General features: G+C 34.6%; 1 protein-coding gene across 1 annotated transcript in view; it reads left to right on the top strand.

Annotated features, from left to right (window-relative positions):
* The first annotated feature begins 1025 nt into the window (after positions 1-1025).
* The window catches only part of LOC105197227 (collagen alpha-5(IV) chain), a 59671-nt gene continuing 38897 nt past the window's right edge, over positions 1026-21799 (top strand). The window contains exon 1 of the mRNA XM_011163519.3: positions 1026-1172. Within this exon, the coding sequence (XP_011161821.1) occupies positions 1026-1172 (147 nt within the window). The remainder of the gene's footprint in view (positions 1173-21799) is intronic.

A 21799-nucleotide genomic window follows, 5' to 3' on the forward strand; every position in this document is an offset into this window, starting at 1 on the left:
AGAAGAGGAAGAAGACGGCAAGGAGCGAGCGAGGGAGTGCTGCGCAAGAGGAAGGGGAGGAAGGAACGAACGCGGACGCGGAGTACCGTCTCTCCTGCACACAGGGTTGGTAGGGGAAGAAGAAACAGCCGAAGAGAAAAGAAGAAGGAGGAAGAGGAGGTGAAGGAGGAGGAAAAGAGAAGGAGGAGGAGGTGGAGGAGGAAGCGCGGTGGAGTGCCGCTGGTCGGCTCCGAGCTGAGCGCTCGCTCGCGCGGTCGCGCGTCGCACGAGGACTGTTGCGCGGCCGCGAGGGACCCTACCGGTATCGGTCGTGCCGGTTCCGAGCTGCCAGCCCGAGCCAGCCCGAGCTTACGGAACTTAGCCGTGCTGCCGCGCGGGGGCAGAGCGCGGGGCCCGTGTGTCTGTGTCAGGGAGGCCGCGCACCACCGCCGAGCGTGCCGCGAGAGAGCCCGAGACGAGAGCGCGCGCAAGGATACAGCACGAGAGCGAGAGGAAAGGAGAAGGAGATCGAGACCAGACACAAGACAGTGATGGAAAGAGAAAAAAAAAGATAGAGCGAGAGGGTGGGAGGGACAGAGACGAAGAGGAAGAGAAGGGAGAGGGAGAGAGAGAGAGCGAGCACCTCCTCCGCCGCCTTCGGATCTGCCTCGTGTCCGCCCGTCTGTGTGTAGCGATCAGGAGGACGGGCTAACCGGGGCCGTCTGTCTGGCCCTTCGACACGCGGTGCGTCGACAGGCTGGCCGACGACGAGCTCAGCGACGCGGTTTCAACGCGATACTGCCGAGCCGCACGTCGTCGCTGCTGAGACGAACGAGACGAACGATTCCGGGGCACCGCACTCTCTCGGGGGTCCACGAGAAGCGAACGAAGGAAGGACCGGAGGTGAGGGACCGTCATCCCTCGGACCGTTCGCAGGATCACAGGTTTGATCGAAAAGGTAGACGAGAAGAAGAGGAGGAGGAGGAGGAGGAGGTGAAGGAAGAGGAGGAGGCGGAGGCGGCGGTGGAGAACCCCAGGCCAGCACGATGCGGCCCAGGGCCGCGGCGACGTCAAAAATCATCGGCGACGCGAGCCGCGGCATCTCGCGGCCGGTCCCGTTCGTCCTGCGAATCACCTGCGTCCTTGCCCTACTGGTGCACGCCGCCACGTGGATACCGATCGCCGAGGCTGTGGTGAGTGCGAAACGTCCTTGAAATGTATCGAGCATCATACGATATCGCGGATTCGTGCTTGCGACGTGGTAACCCTCTCGGCCAAATGCCGAGGTCCTGTCTTCGCGGGGATGATAGGAGTTACGATCGAGCGATGGTCCGGCGCGGGGAATGAACGCGACATCGACACGAATGCTAAGGGGGGGTGGCAGATCACTAAAGACGATTGAGTCAGGTGGATGGCGCGCGATAAGCTCGATGGTGGGATCAAACGTCAAGGTTCGAAGTCCGTGCGAATTGGAGAACCGGAAGTTGAGCGTGCACTAAAGATTACGTCGTGACAAATTTCCACGCGGCACATTTTTATGATTTGATCGAATTACCGTTGCTTTCAGAGTCATCAATATATGCGGTCGTAGTCATAATCGAAACGAACCCGAGGATATGGTGATTACGTAATTGCGATAACCATCTCTCATGGAGATCAGCTGTCTATTGTAGTAAGCGTGATCATTTCTCATGTTCAATATTTCTCTTCAACGGAAATCTCAAATGATATTTTTACCGAAAGTGTTTTTTTTTTTTAATCGTGACTTGGTACATCCATATTTCCTTAAAAAACAATTATCTTCCTTACTGCCAGAGGCATTAATCTTCCAAACAGAATCACCACACGCCTCCGACTGCTTTGTGCATTTTGGTCGGCCATGTTGGAACCGCCATTTTGGATTTCGGGGTTCTGATACCAAAGTCAATAACCTTGGAATGTTAAATAGCAAGTTTACTAAAGAAATATTTTCTTTTTAATGCTTGTTTCTTTTTGGCGTCTCATTATTTTTCTCGATATTCTGCTTATTACTCTTATAGAGAGTATAAGTTATAGCTATAGCCGTCTTTATTAATTTATGTTCCATTTCTACTTCCTACCATCTGGCGAGATGATTCATAAGCGCGAAAATTGGTTGTCGCTATCAAAGGCACGTACTCTGAGGTACATGATAAATTTGTGTAGAAATCATTTCTAAGTTGAAGCAAATGCTATTTTGTCAACCTTCTATTTTTGGTAAATCGTAAAACACAAGTACCGCTAAAATTATAACCGCATCTCGTTTACTTTTGACCCAGATTGACCCTCATCCGCTCTATCCTTGGATGAACTTTACTACTTAACATTCGAATTGCTGAATGTTAAATTTTTTACAAAAGATGATTGTATTTCTTTTTTTTAGTTTATTATAAAACAGTATTTAAAAAATTGTTAAAAAAATCTTTCTTTATTAAATTAGAAATTAATATAATTAATATTTTAATTATTTATTTAAACAATACATTAAATATGGTTTTATATTCGCTAAATTTTCTCAGTTTTAGAAAGAAATTATAAAATAAATTGATAATTGAAAAAGAATGTGTTAATTAACGACGTAAAATTTTATTTTGTATTTTGATACTTTTAATATTGTCAAAATTTTCTTTCTTATTTTGAAATCTCCAAGTTTTTCATTAACTGCAAATCAAGTCTTCCTCTCTCGTTTCCATTTCATTCATAAAATAGGACACTATTTTCCTATGCAGTCACCAACTCTCGGGCATTCCAATGTTAACGAATGTGGGTGTGTTTTGCTAACGTAGCGGATGGCGCGACGACATGCCAGAGGAATAGTTTGATATCGTTCCACATCTGGGGCAATTTCTATCGCTCTTAGGTAGGTTCTACGGAGCCTAATTCCGGCCTCTCGTGCCAGCCGGACAATGCGTGGGAACACCAGACGAGTGCTTTAAACACCAATCGGCTGACCTGCCGTTGTACCGTAACATAAATATTCGCTCGAGATGGGATTAATCTCATACTCGTATATTCTCTCGTGCATGGCCCATTGCCCGTCTATTCAACTCCGAAACGATATTATCTCGATCCCGATCATCAATCGTCCACCTGACTAATTATACCTTCAGCCGCAATTTGACTTATCAATCCGAAATTTGTGTTCTCAGATTAATATTACCGACCTTCATTTAATTGCACTAGTGAATTATAAATACTTTGCTTTCATTATTTTTAACAGATGATAAAATGTTTTGTGATATCCAATTTATAATTATTATTTAATAACATATCTTTGGTATGTAAGACTTTGATTTATTATTATATTCTTATAACCGCTTAATTCTTAATTTATCTTGATAAAACAATTTTTAATATTAAACGAATCAAATTTAAATGGTGGATATTTAATTGTATTAAGATAGAATCCGAGTTATAATTAATTCATTCTCGATATTTTAACATAGTAATATATACATACATACATACATACATACATACATACATACATATATATATATATATATATATATATATATGTATGTATGTATGTATGTATGTATGTATGTATATATTACTATGTTAAAATTTTTTTTTTGTTTCTATCACTCTAATTATTCTTTTTCTTTTATATATATATATAAAAGAAAAAGAATAATTAGAGTGATAGAAACAAAAAAAAAATTTAGATCGTAAACTTAACAAAGCACCGGAGAGAGAATTGTTACTTTCTATCTTTGAACGGATCGTTACGGACTTGGCATATATTGTTCATGCTTATTGGAGCGAAAAATATTCAAAATTCGAATTTCTTTTTATGCTGTGAGACATTATTAAATTACGCTAAATTTATGATGATTTGAGACATTGATCGTAACTGTTCGCAACATCTCGATTCAACTATACGATTTAAAAAATTGGAGCTTTTTATATCAATTTTGCATTATATCGCTGTTTAAAATTTTATAATATACTACGCATAGATTAATTATTAAAAAATTTTTAAAAAAAGTATTTGTCTGCTTTTTCCGTTTAATAATATATTTTATAATATATATTAAAAGCACAATTGCTAGACATATTTTTAATAAATATTTACTATTTTTTATTTTCTAATAATTTATAATAAACTTAAATATTAATATAATTTTGCTTAAAACGTTATGTCTATTTATATGAAAGAAACATTTACGAAGAAATTACTGAGGAATCAGTCCAAGGTTTGTTTCTCGCAATCAAAACAAATTAATCCCGAGAACTAAATAGAACTCCGCGGGAGGCAGATGACGAATGCAATGTGATTCCGTTATGCGCACAACGCGCAATTAGCTAACACAAAATTTCGTGGTATTAAACCGGTTCGTATAGCGATCATTGCGATGGGGGAGAGAAGACCGAGCGATGTGTAACGGATGATTAAATCGGGCGTGAAGCCGATAGTAACGTAAGAGACCCGCGTGGAAAGCGCTCATCAGCATGACTCCGGGCGCCGTGTAATCCGAGAGCCTGAAACTACAGCTATTCAGTATAATCTCGTTGCAAAATAGACGTTACGGCATTTCAGTTAATCGATGACGATGCGTATGTATCCACATGCCGATCATAGAGTACGCTCCACCATTCCGACTTTACTTTCCGCGAAACGTCAATATCTTTCCAGCTAAATCTTAAAGTGCGTATTCATCGAGAAAATTGTTAGACTCATGATCAATTTGTTTCATACAATCAACTAAGAGTGTGTATACTTCTTGGTCGATTATATGGAATTGTGGGGAAAATATTTTGAGAAAAAGAAATTAAGATCTCTTCTTTTATCACTAATATGAATGATGTGAGACTCATTTAATTATGATAATATATGTATTCGTAAATAATTGAAATATTTTCCATAGTTTGTATTTATTATTCTTATACAAGTAATATTTTTCTGCTCAAGTTAATAAATTTTTGTATTGGATATGTGCGTAATAACATATACATGTATTGTTATGTTAATTTGCATAATTGGCACAAAAACGAGTTATATTTGTCCATGTCATTGAAGTCACCCGGTAGAAAGATACGTAGGCGATTTCGACGCCCGAACAGAGGACGTATTCGTTGTGGAAAACATGAAAGAAAATTTTCGGCACAATAGGGAGAGAGCGAAAAGGCATTGCCCGGTATAGTTGGCATAGATCCGCGTTTTTATGTATGTTCTCGGACTGGTCATTCGTACCATTGTACCAAAGTCATTCAAAATCGTGAGAATCCGCTTCGTAGTGGGCTGAATCGTCCCCTTACCCAACATTCCAGCTAATATATGTCACAACGAAATTTTGTGCAGGTTAAGAAATACATAACAAATAGAGGGTATTGACAAGAAGCTGCTATATTTATAATTAAAATAAATTAAAATCCTAAAATTTTTGCTTTAATGAGAATTTTTTATTTAAATATTCTAAATATATTTATAATTATTTATAAATATATAATTATCTGTTATATTGAATGGCTAAAAATTTTAGGATTTTAATCAATATAATATCAATCATTCTACGAATGTCACATCTCAAAGCATTTTCAAAAATACAGAAATTTCATATATTGTTTTACTACTATGTTTGAGTATCTGTATAAAATTTGAGCACAATTCTTTTCTTATTGATTTAAAAAATTAATTTTTTGTTTGTTCTTGATTTTTATGTAAAATTGTATTTTTTTAGTACTTGTAAATTTAATGAGGAAATAGTATTATGAATTAAATCCAGTTTTTTTACATGTAAAACTTTTATAAATATTCATGCAAAAATTCTTTTAAATCCACTTGTTTTAAAAATTACTCATCTAAAACTACCATAAAACGATTATTTTTGCTGCGTACACGTCATTGTAAGTCAAAATTTCCGTTGTTTTATTTTTTGCATTATTTAATTTTCAAAATTGGTAATTTGCGATCAAAATTTGTTATCGTTAATTAAGAAAAAAAAGAAGAAACCTAAGAAGCTTGCAATTTTTAAATTTTAATAACTTTAACTGATATTGTGTAATCAAAACATTCTTAATAACATAATTATATCATAAGGAAATAGATAAAATATAGACATAACTGTTATACATTTCTATGATGGTATCTTCTTTACATTGATGTCTTTATCTCTATTATTCGTTTATATAAATATTTTTTGTAAATAATGGCGCTACGCAAACAATTTCATCTACACCTACTCAGCGTTCTTTTCTACTTCGAACGTCCAAAAGTTTGAAGGAATCTTCGATATTATCTTGTTCTAACACGTCCGAATTGTAGCTTTAGCTAATAGTCATTTCTCTTTGAGCTGACGCGACGCAAGAACACGGAGATTCACACTTGCGTAGGTTTTTATTACTAAATTATTCAATAAAAGTCAACATGTACATCGCTTGTCTTATTCACGAAATTATTAAACTTGATTGTACGATTTACATTATGTTAATGTTACGCGTGAAAACATACAGAAACGTTAAATAACCAAAATGAAATATTTGACAATGATCCGTATAAAAAGAAACAGTCTGCGAAGTTTATAATTAGTTACACAGGACGAATTGAAAAGAACGCTTACAGTTATTTTTATGCTCGTGAAATTAATAGCTTGACGTAAAGTACAACTTGCGTAACCTTGTAGAGAAGTATTTAATGCGATAATACGAAGATATTTATTGCAAGTGGCAATATTACGAAATAAGTCACAGAAGCGAACCGCAAATATGTAGGTTGACGATGAGCTGTAGGAAGAGAGTCTTGCATGTCGTTGCCGCGATAACGATAAAGCTTTCCTGTTGTTCTTCTAAAAGAGACAAGCATTGTGGGATGATGCGTAGCCCGGATCAAGTATTCGTTTTGCAGACGAATGACGGAGAGCGAGCGTTTGGGCGAGCTAACATCTGTCTTCTCGCGTGTGCGTCCACTTCTAAGTACTCTCGTATAACTCGAGGTCAGAAACTAGAACAAAACGGTTTTATGATGAAATGATTTATGCGCCGAAAGAAAGCACACAGCATTTAGACACATGCATTTGATACATATTTTATCGTTTAAGTCTGTCATCGAAATTTAAGAGGGGACAATAGAAGCTTTAATACGCTAACGTATTATTTGTCAACGTCGATACTTATGGATATATTTCTTTCACGATGGTTGATCGGACGTCAATGGTTAGTTAAGGAAAGACTCGAGTCAAGCTGAATAATACAGGCTTTGTCTGCATCATAAACTTACACCCACCGCGTCGATTCAGCATTTCGAAATATAACATATCGCTACGCGTGGTTTCCCAAAATGTGTCCGCATTGAAAAAAGATCACGCCGCGGAATATGTAAAACAGTTTTTCACCTACGCGCTCACACACCGCGGAAGTCGAACGATAATTTTATCTTGGGATCGTCACACATTACAACCTCTTTTTCCCATTCTTTTAACACGGATGTATATAGTTTTATGAAACGAGGCTAAATTAAAACAAAATTGATCACATATGTGTGAAAAATGGTTTTAATAAAGTATTCACGAATGCAATTAGCATTCAAATTGGCGCACTTGTTTTATTTTACACCGCAAAATCGTTATCGCGGCCCGTATCGTAGTTATAAATTCAACTCTTGAATTGCTTTATTGGACAACAGTGCATTTTCAACATTCCTGCAGATGACATCACGTTTTCGCGCAATTGAACCCAAACACGTCGTTCGCACATTGTTATTAACTGTTCCGCTTTGTGATGACATGTGATAGCATAAATGACAGGGCGGCAATTTAAAAGATACATTTAGCGGCAGCTATGTATTTCGTGTTTGAAAGCGAGCTTCGAATCTCGATGCATTTGTCTAGGCTCGTTAAGATGATACAATATGGGATGCGTCATCGTGAAGAAAGGAAAAGCCATTAGCGGTCGATGACATATTGGTATATGTCATTGCATCTTATTACAGCATTATGATATCATTCGGTCGCAAAATAGCCTAAAAGCATTTGAATTACCTATTATTACATTAACAATAATTAATATTAAATGATCCATAAACACGCGGGTTAATCGCTTTTACGTTTCTTTTACTCTCATAAGCATGAAAATTTAATTAAGATACACAGCGCGAAATGCTTTAAAGCTCTCAAGCTGTTTATTTGAAATGCGTTATTGCAGGCAATATTAATGCAATATTAATGCAATAGCGTAACTTCAAACAAATGACGTCACGTTTGAAATTAATTTATTGGAGACCGTAATTGACTCTTATGGGCTAGCCTACCACTTTGCGATGACGCGATTCAAATAAAGTTTGAGATAAACACAATAGTAAATTAATGCAATATGTTTTATAAAAATTGCATTGCCATCGTGAAGATAAGTGGAAAGGAATTTTATTACATACAATATTTATTAATAATTTAGCTTGATTTTTTCATAAAAATTTGTCAAAATAATATATTTAAAAAATTACGTATTTAAATGTTAGAACTTTTGGTAGTCTATTAAAATTCCAATATTTTTTGTTAATAATTTTGTTAATAATATTTGCAAACTTATTGCAATACCATGCAGTCACGTATAATTTATTTAGAGCGACAGACTCATGGATGATAAGCGCGAAATAGAAAGCAGATAAACGGCTCACAATTATCAATGACACGTTTGTGTCTAAGAATTGAAAGCTGAGATCATCGTTACACCCACGTCGCTAATATCGCGTAAATCCAATAATATGCACTTGAAATTACAGCTGATTTCGTGATTACTGGAGATAATTATAATTTTTAGAATTAATCATTCAGACTTTCAATTTCTTTGTCTTCTTCTTTTTTTTGCCTAAATATTATATTCAAGATGACACAGATAATTTTAACTTTTAGAGTTATCTTATTTTTTAAATTTTTATGAAATTTTACAAATTGGAAAAAACTTGATTTTCACACTAAATAATTTTGAGACGAAAAAATATTCCAATTATTAAAAAGAAAACTGAAAACGTTAATTACCTACGTTACTTTAATTTGAAAAATAGTAAAGACGCACGATATTTCTTTATCTTTAGAAACATATGAAATTTATTTATTGAAACCAGGTTGAAACGCAAGGAGTTAAGACTAGCATGTATTACCCGTTGTTTTACGACTATGTCGGGAACATTAAATTTGCTTGTACCTTCGACTATTTTTGTCGAAATTCAAATCGCCCGAAAGTGCTGGTTATTTTTAGGGTTACACGAAACGACTAGAGTTGCTTATGATTGCAACCGAAAATAACGATGTAGGGATTACCTCATGATAAAATACATACAAATTAGCTTCGAACGGGCTGAACGTGGCTATTATCGTCAGCTTAGTGACAATGTAGGCGCGATGATGATTGTCAATGACATCACGCGGTGCTGTCACTTGTTACGGCCCGCGTATGATCAACCGTTTATTGAAAGTGATCGCATTTATTCAAATGCGTGCCTATTCATTTTCATTCGCGGCTCTAATAGAGGCTTCACAGATATTAAAAAGTAATTTATCTAACTTTAGATTTACCTCATCAAAGATAATTTTTTTGATAATTCTTATCAAAAATTAATTACGACTAAAATTTGATTTTCGATCGAATTTTGGATGGCGAAATTAAAAACTCATTAGATACTACATATTTGTTAAAAAAAATTATAAAGTATAATTTATCTTTTATGCTTCTTCTGACTCTCTTCTCCTGCGAAAAATCTTATTCTTAGAACGCTTCTGATCTATTATTAATGTCGAATATTTAAGTTTCGAGTATGGCGTATAATTGAACATAAATTGTATCTGTCTGTCCATCTGTGATTTCTTCACGCATAACACATTCCGTGCGGCACGCGTTAGGACGAAAGCAGGGAAGGCGGTCAACAGTGGCCACTGACATGTTCGTATTAAATGGCTTCGGAGTATGATGTCATGAGTGTGTACGAGCAGACGATATTGTCTATACGTATAACAAACCGCAGGCGTGGAATAATGTTCCCAAGGCGACTGCAAACATTAATTTGCATCGTGCGTTGCGCGACATTGGTCTCCATTATGAGTAATAGTAATATAAACAGACGTATACGTAGGCGCTGTCGATAGATGTCGAAGTAACTCGTATCTGCGACTAACACGTCGGTTTAGATCTGATGATATTTTCAGACATCGTGATGCCTAAGATTGTGTCAAATAATTCTTAAGCTTTATGTGATTTCACCTTAAATATTCACGAAATATTCACGAATTCATCTCGAATAATATAATAATCACGTGTATGTGAATGCATATTTTTTTAAAATACAAAAATTCTTTCTCTTTTGCATATTAATATTTTGGATTAATATGAGTGACTGTTGTAATAAAAATATTTAAAACTTTAGCTTTTGTGTTAAATTGATTGATATCCAATATTGATCAATTGTGAGAAATACAAAGTCAGTAAACACGAGTTTCCTTAAGTCGAGTCTCGAAAATGAAAAATATCACTTATTGAAAATCCAATACTTTACGTTAGAATCTCTCGAGAATTTCGACGGGAAGTCTAATGGGAGTCTGATTTGGGATTCTCTCTAGCGCTCAACAACGAGTCTCCAGCTGGTAAACGTATCTCATGCGGCGGCGTGGGCGATATCCCGTGAATGATAGGTCTAAGATTACCCACTGGAGGCATGAATGAAAGGCTTCGGTCAATTCGATGAATGATCCTTCAATTAATTATACGTGTTATGATATGGGGCGAGTTGTTTCGTGGCCGCGGTGCCGGCTACGATTCCCGGCATTACGTCAGCTTAAATTCTAGCAGTTATCAACCATCCTGGCAACGAAATAAAATGAAAACGTAAAAAGAAGACGTGCGATAATCCGAGGCTTAAAATTTTACGCTACACTTTTGCCGATTGCATTGTCGATTGCATCATCGTACATTAATTTTTTTCGGGACAGTTTAAGTTCATTTTATTGCTTGCGGTCATAAGAAGCTCACAAGCAGCGTAATCCGTGGCGTAATCTTAATTCCGGCGTAATCGCAAAGTCCGATAATTAACGCGCGTTAACGCTCTCGCTGATATTACTTTCGTTACCCGCAAACATTTACTTCGCTGCGAATAAACGCTTCATTGCGAGTGATAAACGCGCGATAACGTAATTCTTCGAAGCCGTTTCGTGGCGGATGCTGCACGGAACAAGAGCACTTGTAATAACTCACGCTGGAGACTCGTTCGCGTGATCTTTCGCTCGTAAAAGTGTGTGTTTTTATATTATTATTATATTAGTACTATCAATACCGCGTTACCGATCATCTTCCTTGCCTTCCGCGAAATGGGGTCCCGACGCTATCGTGTCGAATGTTATCCAGGGGCACCACGTAAATCAAACGCTTTAAACAAACATGACTTTATTCCGTGAATAACGTACGTTTGGTCCTGTGTCGTCATCGCTTCAAAGCGCTGCTATGAATTACCAAAAAATCCCATTAGCAAATCATTTTAAATCGTACACAGAAAAAAAATTAATATCAAATCAACAATCATTGTTTCATATACATATATGCAAAAATATAAATTTTCTACGAAAAATTTATAAACAAACACGATTTGCTTACATGAAGAGAAAAATTTTCTTGTAAGCAAATTATGTCTGTTTAAGATTATAAATTTTTCCAAGAGGATTTTATATTTTTGCTTATATATGCAACAAAGATTATTGATTTGATACTAAATTTTTTTCTGTGTAGGGTGAGAATCTTTGAGATTCTTATGGATATTTTGGCTATACAATATGAGCTAAAAGTTATTAAAATTTATAAATTAAAGACAAAGGCTTTTCTATTATATTATTTTTTTTTAATTAACAATAAAAAATTTTTGTTGCAAACGCCCAAATTTTGGCTCTGAAATTAGCTTCAAAGAAGAAAACAATGAAAAATTTGATTTATAATGATTTTTGCAGCGAAAATAATTATTTTGCTGCAGTTTTAAATAAATAATGTTTAAACAAGCAAATAATTGAATTTTTGCATCAATAATTAGAGTTTTATTACACTGAGAGAAAAAATTACTAGATTTTAATAAATATTTATTTGAATAACTTGCTATGATAAAATTTATTTAATGTAAATAAATATTTGTTTAATACAAGATTCACCGATGTAATTTAACTATTACTTTTTTTTTAAATAAATTTTTATTTACATTTAATAAATTGTCATTACAAATATTCAAATAAAATTTTTTCTCAGTCTAATGTATACAAAAATGTTGATTTAATTGGAAATACTACTTCCTCCATTAAATTTGCAAATAAGTATAATCTAATACAATACAAATATATAAATTATTATTTTATTAGTATATAAATAATATAATATTAATACAAATGTTATAAAACGCAATTTAACATAAGAACCAAGAGTAAACAAAAAATTAAATAACTTTTAAATCGATAAGTGAATTGTGCTCAAATTTTACACAGATACTCAAACTAAAATATTCCATGACACTTTTATATTTTTGTTAATGCTTTGAGATATGACCTGTATACACTCTTTATTGTTTCTCAACTTAATTCTCTCGGTTTTATGGAATTTTAATATTTCTTTATGAGAATCTGTAATTACTACCCCTCGTCGTTAAAGTAGCATAAATACCGTTCGCGAATACCGCTAAATTCGTCGCCGACGCATTCCGTAAGGAATTAAGCACAGAATAGCTCCGCCGGTCGTCAGCCGGCGGCGATAAACTCCGCGCATAGTTCATTAAATTCGTGAGTCTCCGAATCATTTTTTTCCCTCCTCCCCCCTCTATGGTACACGCATACCGAGAACGCGCGGCGAACACAGAGCGACCGCGAACGGGAGCGACGAGAACGCGGTACAGGAATCTAGAGAAGAGCGCGCCAGCGCGCACGTGCGATTGGAGTACAGCGGGTTATCGGAACAACCATAAACGGCCTATCCTCCTTCACCCTCGAGCTCCGAAGCTGCCCTCTTATCAACGATTGTCACGCTGAACTGTTTCATTCACGTTTGTAATAAATAACTTTAGAGCGTGATGTCACTCGGTAGTCGCACCGCCTGGACGTCATTTGGCAAAGCCGTATTAATAGATAATCTGTAACAGATTAGTACACAACCGAGGCTTTTATTAATTTTTAATGCCGAGGTTGTTGTAGTACACGATTAAATATAAGAAATTTCTCTCTCGCACAATATCGTAATATACTTAAACATTTATACATATAATATATATATAAATACACGACAAAAGAAATCTCTCTCATAGTATCATAATACTATATAAACATATAATAGATCTACGCAACTGAAGGTAAGCGATAATTAACAGCCAGTAGAGATTCAGTGTTTTTCGACATTAAATCGAATCGAATCGAATCGTTGATTGATAGGGTACAGGATTACATAAAGAACTTTATGATATAATAAATAAAATTTAAGCCGAATTGATGATCGCTTGGCTAATTCGTACAGACATATCTTGTCCGTCGCGGGCGATCTATGTGGGACATTCAGGGGTGGACGCAATATCTCTTACGAAACAAGTAACCTCGATACACGTTATCGCCGAAGAAGTTGCGAAAGTTCAAAGGGTTAGGCATGATCAACACTTCTCTTTTGAATCCGACCGCACACACAAACTCGAGGAATCCGAAGAAAAAGCCGATCCGGAATTTTTTTGTCGATCATGAATACGTCATACGGTTTTTCTTCTTCTTCTTCTTCTTCTTCTTCTTCTTCTTCTCGGAAGAGGAATGGTTTCCCTCGGGAGTAATCGGTTTATACACAACCGGGGAATCTATTTTTATAAGAATCATGCGCACTGCCCGGGGAAAGCTTTAACACTTTCGTGGGGGATGGGTGACCTGGAACTCTTTAAAATAGTATCGTTCATGTCTGGAAAGCCGATAGCTTTCAAATACCGACTGCACCAGAATCCCCGATCTCTTAAATTTAATAGCGGATTCTACGATCAATTTGAAGTTGATTTTATCACAACGAAGATATCAATGTATCTATTATAAGAAAGAGAGTTACATCATATATACAATTTTATCTTATACTTTATTATAGCAAAAGAGCACTACCAGCAGTGAAGTATCTGAATACTTCGTAACCGAATAAGGCCCACTTTTGGAATTTACCATTTAAAAACGCATTTTACGTCTAAAATATGTGCTTAAAAGATATGTGTCATAGAAAGTAAGTGAACAAGAGCCGGGAATTATAATCGTAAATTAAATAAGCTTTATTCGGTTCATGTGTTATATATTTCATAAGAGAATTTTTACTATTATAAGATGCCAATTATAACGCGTATAATGATTTATCTCTCAAAGGAAAAATTATTTGTGTGCATTGTTTTAAAATTATAATTTATTTTATATTTTAATTAATGCTTCCGTAAAAAGAAACAGTAACATTAATTTTTTCTGAATTTAATTCTTCTGTAGAGATATCTTAATCTTAACTAGTTAAAGAGTAATACTTCTTAAATTGATTTAGTGAAAAGTATCATATATCATCAAGACAACTCAATCCGCTAAATAGGAAAAATGAGGTACGCCTCGCCGAACCGAGTCTTCACAACGAACGAAATTTCTCCGGCTCGTGTCAAATTATCTCTCACATTGTATCTGGCCGGTTAACAAATGGCCTCGCGCCTACCGGTCTACAACAGCATTGCTCATCTTTACGACGGTTGTTCTTCGCAGAGAGAGAGAAACGGGAGCCGCCTCATGTTCTCGGGCGCGCGAGAACGATTAACTTCTCAACGAGCTGATTCGAGAATTCCTCTCGCGGCCGTACGCACCCCCGGATATCGATTACGTGCCCCAAAATAGGGCGGCTGCATATCCGTTTCTATTTTCGCGGCGGTCGATATATCCATAGCGTACTACGCGAGATATTTTTCTTCCTCACGTGTCGCCGATAAATTAAGTCAGAAAGTAGATCGACGAAGCAACAAAAAATCGCTGCGTTTAAAAAAACAAAGTTTGAGAGATTCCCTGGTAAAAATTGTTGTTAGTGAGAAATTGGGTTTGTCTCTGTTTATAAGAAAAGTTCTATCGATGATTACACTTTATAAAGAATTTTATTGATAACACTGGAAGTACGTTTAGAGACACCTGATGAACTCTCTCCTGACAATAACATTTTTCGACACTTAGAAAACTATAATGGAATCCTTTGACTCTGTGTTATTAAACGCCACTTAAACACTTCATAGTCATAAACATCTCATAAACAATTCCATGTTTAAATTTCCATCTCATAAACAATTCAATAAATTTTTAAAGCTTAATGAAACATCTACTCAATTTAACCAAGCTTCTTATAAATTTTCAATAAACATGCTAGTTTCGCTAGAGATTGGGTTGTGACATCCGTATACAAAAAAAATACAATTACATTTTTCACTTGATCTTTTTATTGGTCACTATAATTTTTCTTGAGTGCCTCAACGATATCGTTGTAAGATCAGAGTACAATTTATAACATTAAAATAAGTGTCATAAGTGTGCAACATTATAAATATTATAAAATAAAAAGATATTTAAAAAAATGATATTCGAATCGTAATTAAAAACTATTTACGCTTTACACTCGTTTTAATATGTATCATTGAAATCTATTGTAGTTTTCTACTTTCTCATTGTTTGCCAGTTTGAGATAAGAATTAAAGTAAAACTTAAAGAATATTAAAAATGGAGAAGCGTTGATAATAAAATCGTTCTGAGTTATTCCTACGTAAAATTTTCCAAGACGATGTACTTCAACAATCCTAATACTGCTAACATTGATACAACATACACATATACAAACATTTACTTAGATGTTCGTCGAATGCGTAATGTAAAAAGAAATCGACATCGACTGATGTTTAATTGCATTACATGTCGACTCGTTGACGCGGCTAATAATCCAATGGCCCTGAATTCGATCGTAGGTTCGATAAATTATTGCACTTTCGAAATCAAGCCGGGGTCGACGGTCAGCAACGAAGGCGCCGCGTCGCGATTAATAATACGCGACAGTTAGGCGAGTACGCTAAACTTGACATTTAACCCGCGATGGAAACGCGTGCTAGTGATTAAAATTGGATGAAAATGCTAACGGATGCGCTCGCCACGCGCCGTGCCGCTCGTACACAGCCCATTTACGCAACGCGTAACGCAGAAAACCTTGCTCTTCACCCGTGAATGCTGCAACGCGATCTATTTTAATATCTGATGTCATAAACAAATGGAAGATAAATATCAATCGCAATACTCTCTCTTCGGGCACTTACGTCGCTATGATTTAATACTTACAATGTTGACAAAAAGTTTCCTCAGTTCTCGATAATCTTAACGATTCTGATAACTCCGGTTATTTTTCTTCGTAGAAACGATTGTAACGCTTAATCGTTCCAAATACTGTACGCTAAAAATAATGTTCAAGTAATCTTTGATTTTATTTGTAGAAGTCGCAATACAGGAAGATTCATTTCTTAACTTTCTCTACGAATAAGTCTAGTAATAAAATAATTAGTCTGGTCTAAAAAATGTTTATTTTTTTAATTGGATAATGTAATGTTAATATGTTTGATTCAATCATTATACATTTAATATAAAATAAATAGATATTTCAATATGAATTTGCCTTCATATTACAATAAAATATTTAATAAAGTATTATTTTAAATATTGTAATGACATAAATTATTTATGAAAGTTGAAAGTACTTAATAATACGATTATTACAAATAATAACCAACATTTTTGAGCACAAAAAAATAAACATTATAATTAATTCTAATTTATACAGTTTCCCTAAACACGTCTTTCTAAATACAAATACTAATGAACTCCATTAAAGTCTATTTTTCACTCGTAACTTTAATACAATTAACCTTTTAAATATATTTATAATGTTCTACCTCGCGGGTCTAAATTACGAGCTTTCACGCCACCATCAATACTTCACGGCACAGAAGAGTCACAAAAAAAGTTTCATGCCACGCTGCATGCATCCTATAGTGTTCGTTAACCCCGACGATCATAAATCATTGACAGCGTCCCATCTCTCGCGTTGTGCTGCAAACTCATCACACATTCCAGATTATACAATTTTTTGTCGTTATTTTCAATATCAAGATCGTATATTACAGTTTGATATAGAGGACAACAAGTTTTACATAAAAACGGATATAATAAAGAAAACTAAATTTTCGTTTAAAAAAATTTGTATAAAGCGAATATAAATGTGTGAAGAGAGTGTTTTCCCTGCGAATTCTATAAAATTAATTAATCTTTTGCAGATAATACAAATTTGTCAAAACGAGTACGATGTCTCTATAGTACTCTATACTAAAAAAAAAAACTAATTTAGTAATAGTAATCAATCTTTGGTAAAATAATTTTAATTAAATGTGTTATTCATATAACCAATTATTATTGAAAGGTTAATATTACTAAATATCTGATAAATTAACCGTACCTTTAATTCAAATTTTATTACGTAACCTTAGCAACTATCATTTAGATTTTATTATTATTATTATCATTACTACCAAATTGTTTTTTTTCAGTATAAATTTCATACAATAAGCAAATTTGTTCAAACTAATAATAAAATTCCTTCAAATTGACGATATAATTATTGTTTATTTCATTGATCGTTTGATTGTAGTTACTTTCGCAAATGATGACGCGAGACCATATGTAAAGAAGACTTTTACACTGTTTCACGTGTTCTGTCATATGTCATATGCCAATTTAAGCAATGCTGCACGTCGAACCGTTTGTGGAAAAAAAATCTTATAAATATTACGCAACGCTTATTGCGCAATGTAATTAAGCGCAACACGGTTTCTCGAGGTATAAAACAAGACTCGATATATATATATATATATATATATATATAAGGTATAAAACAAGACTCGATATATATATATATATATATATATATATAAAGGAACGAGAAGCGCTGCCTTCGGCTTCGTTCAAGTCCTTCGGCGAATTCCTCTTAGCGAGAACTGAAACCGGTACAATCTCTGCCAGGTCCAGATTTCGATGTGCTACAAACACATGATTTCTATTCTTACTCGTGTAAATCGAATTAAACAATTTGTAATGTCGAAACAAGATGATTCTGCGTTAAAAAAAAAGGTTGATAATAATAATCAAGCCTAGATGTTAATTATTAAGCTTTAATGAAATTTTAATTAAATATTTTGATTAATATAATCAAATATTTAGTAACTGCTTGGTTACTATAATTAATAAATATTATTAAATAAATATTAAAAATTTACTAAATGTATACATACATATATATGTATAATTTATATTAATCAAACATTTAATTGAAATTAGTTCACTAAAACTAGATCATTATGATCAAACTCTTTTTTTCAGTGTAGCTAAAATCAAATCATAACACGGATTTATAAACGTTCTATATTTACGACTTCCGCTTCAGAGACATTGGAAAATAGTCGCTACATATTGCGTTGATTTCAGAAAAGCTATCAGATTTCCTTCGGAGATTACGGACCCTTTGGAATGGAGGTACTCAATATTTTAAAGTAGTACAAAATTTTAGGGGAGCAGGTAGAATTTTGTAAATTCTATCGCAGAAATTATCGTAAAGAATACTTTTTTCGTACCCTCAACTGAAATTAAGCTCGACCACATTATATATCGTATTCGATACAATGTTCATAATGAAATCCCTCGCACGTGTTCCTTCGTAATATTCCTGTGATTTTTCAAGGATATCGTACGAGATAATACGCGATATCGACAGTGAGATCAGCGCTCGCGGCTTAACCACGAATTCTCAATACTCGTACAGATCCTCGATTGATCCTTCAAGAATGCTGCGGAGAATCTCTGGTTCATCTCGTTTAACCGTAATGGGAGGTCGATGCATGGGCGCTCGTAAAGACTTTTTTTTCTCACGCAATGATGTTGCAAATAATTTTTCTGAACTGTATGACGCGAAGTATGTACATACATACACTGACGAAAAAGATTGCTTGATTTAATAAATATGTTATTAGTACTATTCAAATAATTTATTTACATATATCACTTATTTACACGTATTATTTATTTACCTCAAACAAGTAAATATTACTTGTTTGAAGTAAATATAATATTATTTTGATATGAAATAGTTATTTGAATACTAGTACTAATAACATATTTATTTAAATCAAGTAATATTTTCTTGATACATAAAATCGAAGCAATCATTCAAATAATCATTCAAATAATGTAAAATGAATATTCTTTAATTCTCGGAATAAAAAAAATAGATTTAATTTATTTTTTCCGTGCAGTCCCTATTTTTTTAAATTCTCAGTTTTTAATAAAATTTATTTTTATTTTAGCAAATAAAATAATCCACTTTTATCACAATTTTAATTCAATTTTTGTAAACTTAATGGTTAAAGACTTCCTTTGCTTTTACAAATACAAATTACGTTAAAACTCGATTTTTTTAACGAGATTTTATTTTTTGCGCCTGCAATTAATTTTGCGTTATCGCTAAAAAAAATAAATGTTTGATTTAAAATTATAATATTTTTTTTCGTTGTTTAAATATTTAAAATGTTTTACTTTTAAACGATTTAGATTTGAAAAAACATTCAGATTTAACGTTTGAAACTAAAATCTTTAATAGCTATGTATTTTAGTGTTTAAAATCTAAACACCATTTAAAACTAAAACATTTTTAAGTAAAAAATTTTAAGTAAAAAATTAATTTAAGAAGCATAGAAACAGAACATTTTAATATGTTAAGATTGAGCACTTTTTCATACCTTCAATTACAATTCTGCGAATACTTTTTATTTTATTTTAAGCATCGTTCTCGGTACTTTAGTGATTCCCAGACACGCGATCGTCTAACGGGCCCCGATTAAGCCCCCCATTGCAGGCGCCCATGCGTCCACAGACGGCGACACGTGGATCCTTTATGGGGGTCAACACTTGCACGGGCCGTACTGGCACTTCGGCGAATGAGACGCATGATTACGGCCATAAGCTGACCTAAGCCCGTACGTCTCGATGATCCTCTGAGAAGACCCGACGTTAAAGCGAGGAAATCTAATACAGAAATAATCACTCAAATGATATCCCTGGCGCCATATTCGGGTTTTATCCGTATCATAATTAATTCAAACGCAGTGCGAGACATTTCCTAATAAATAAAAATGTGTCTTATTTTCATTTCACGCAACGAAATGTTAATTTTGTTTTATTATTATCAATAAGTTTCACACGATTCGATGGAATAACTTTTGATCAAGGAGCACAAATTAACGTTCGTTCTTTCGAGGCTTCTTTTCGATAAGACTGACCAATCTAGATTTATAAATATTTAATAATTATCATTGATCATGAAATGTTAATTTGCTGCTTACTTTTGCAACCCTTTTGCGACATTAATTTTGTATTTAAATCTGCGTTCTTTGCATTTCTATTTTTTTTTCTCAAGTTAAGCTCTAATTGTCTAGATCTTTCTTCATTAAACTTTTTTGATTTTTTTTGTATAAACTACAAACATAAATACCACAAATTTATATAATTATAGTTTTAATATTTTTTCATCCATCTCTTTTCACATTTCTCCGCTTTCTTCTCTGCTCTCTCTCTCTCTCTCTCTTCTTTTTTCTTTTTCTTTCTACACTCGTTTCATTGTGAGTACGGAAATGTAAAAAAGCACAACTAAAAGTAATATAGAGACCTAATAACTCTCCAGTCCGCGAATTGATTTTCGAGCGGCGCTGTCTCAAGTTCTTAAATATTTCTGCGCGCGACAGCCTTTACTCGGAGCGACGATCCGAGGCACGTTGAGAGAGAACGAGAAGAGAACCCGGACCAAAAAAAGGCGGCAGAGATCGATGAGAGGAGAAAAAAAATCCCTCGAGCCGGAGAAGATAGAAAGACGTAGCGAGGGGGAGGGAAGAGGGGAGAGGAAAAGAACGAGACGAACGAGAAGAAAGAGTAGTTCGAAACGATGAGAAAGACGTCGCGATGCGCGTATCTTCCTGCGAACGACGACGTTATCCGGCCAAACCAGGGGACGCTTAATATTACTGCACGTTATGCAGATTTCGAGGGAACATTGCCCCCCTGCCATTCGCGCAGAATCGTGCTTCGCTGATCTTTACACCACGTCGTAAGCCGTCAAGTTCGAAGAGATGATCGTCCGCCTTCTCGTTCGATACTATCGAGATAGAGTGACATTTATTAATGGCATTTGTGGCGTTTATTATTTAAAAAAAAAACGAGCAAATGGTACCTCGCGCAAAAAATCACTTGAAATAAATTATAAACTTATATTGTTAGTTCAATCATTATCTTTTAGGAACGACAGACAATAGAGAAATTAAAGAATAAATACGTGGGATTAAAAAATCGATATCTTGAAATATTAAAAATAAAAATATAAGTATCGATTCTCATGTTACAGATTTACTTAATGATGCCCAGTTATATAAAATAAATTAAATTTTTTGTAAGATATTTTAAGATATTAAAAATTAAAGTATATTGGTTTTTTAATCCCTCGAATTTAATTAATTTATGTAAATCTTTTTTCATACGCGATATGCGACGCATTATAAACTCTGATTTATAATATTATAATATTATATAAAATGAAGGATTTATTTTATTTATTCATATAAATAAAATAAATTATTTCGCAAATCAGCAACATGGAAATTCTTTCGATAATCGTAATAACGATATGAGCAAGCCGAGCAAGTAATGTGATAAAAAATTGAAATTTAGGGGGTTCTCTCGCAGCTGTGCGT

This window comes from Solenopsis invicta, chromosome 3 (genome assembly GCF_016802725.1).
Source record: "Solenopsis invicta isolate M01_SB chromosome 3, UNIL_Sinv_3.0, whole genome shotgun sequence".
NCBI classification, from domain to species: domain Eukaryota; kingdom Metazoa; phylum Arthropoda; class Insecta; order Hymenoptera; family Formicidae; genus Solenopsis; species Solenopsis invicta.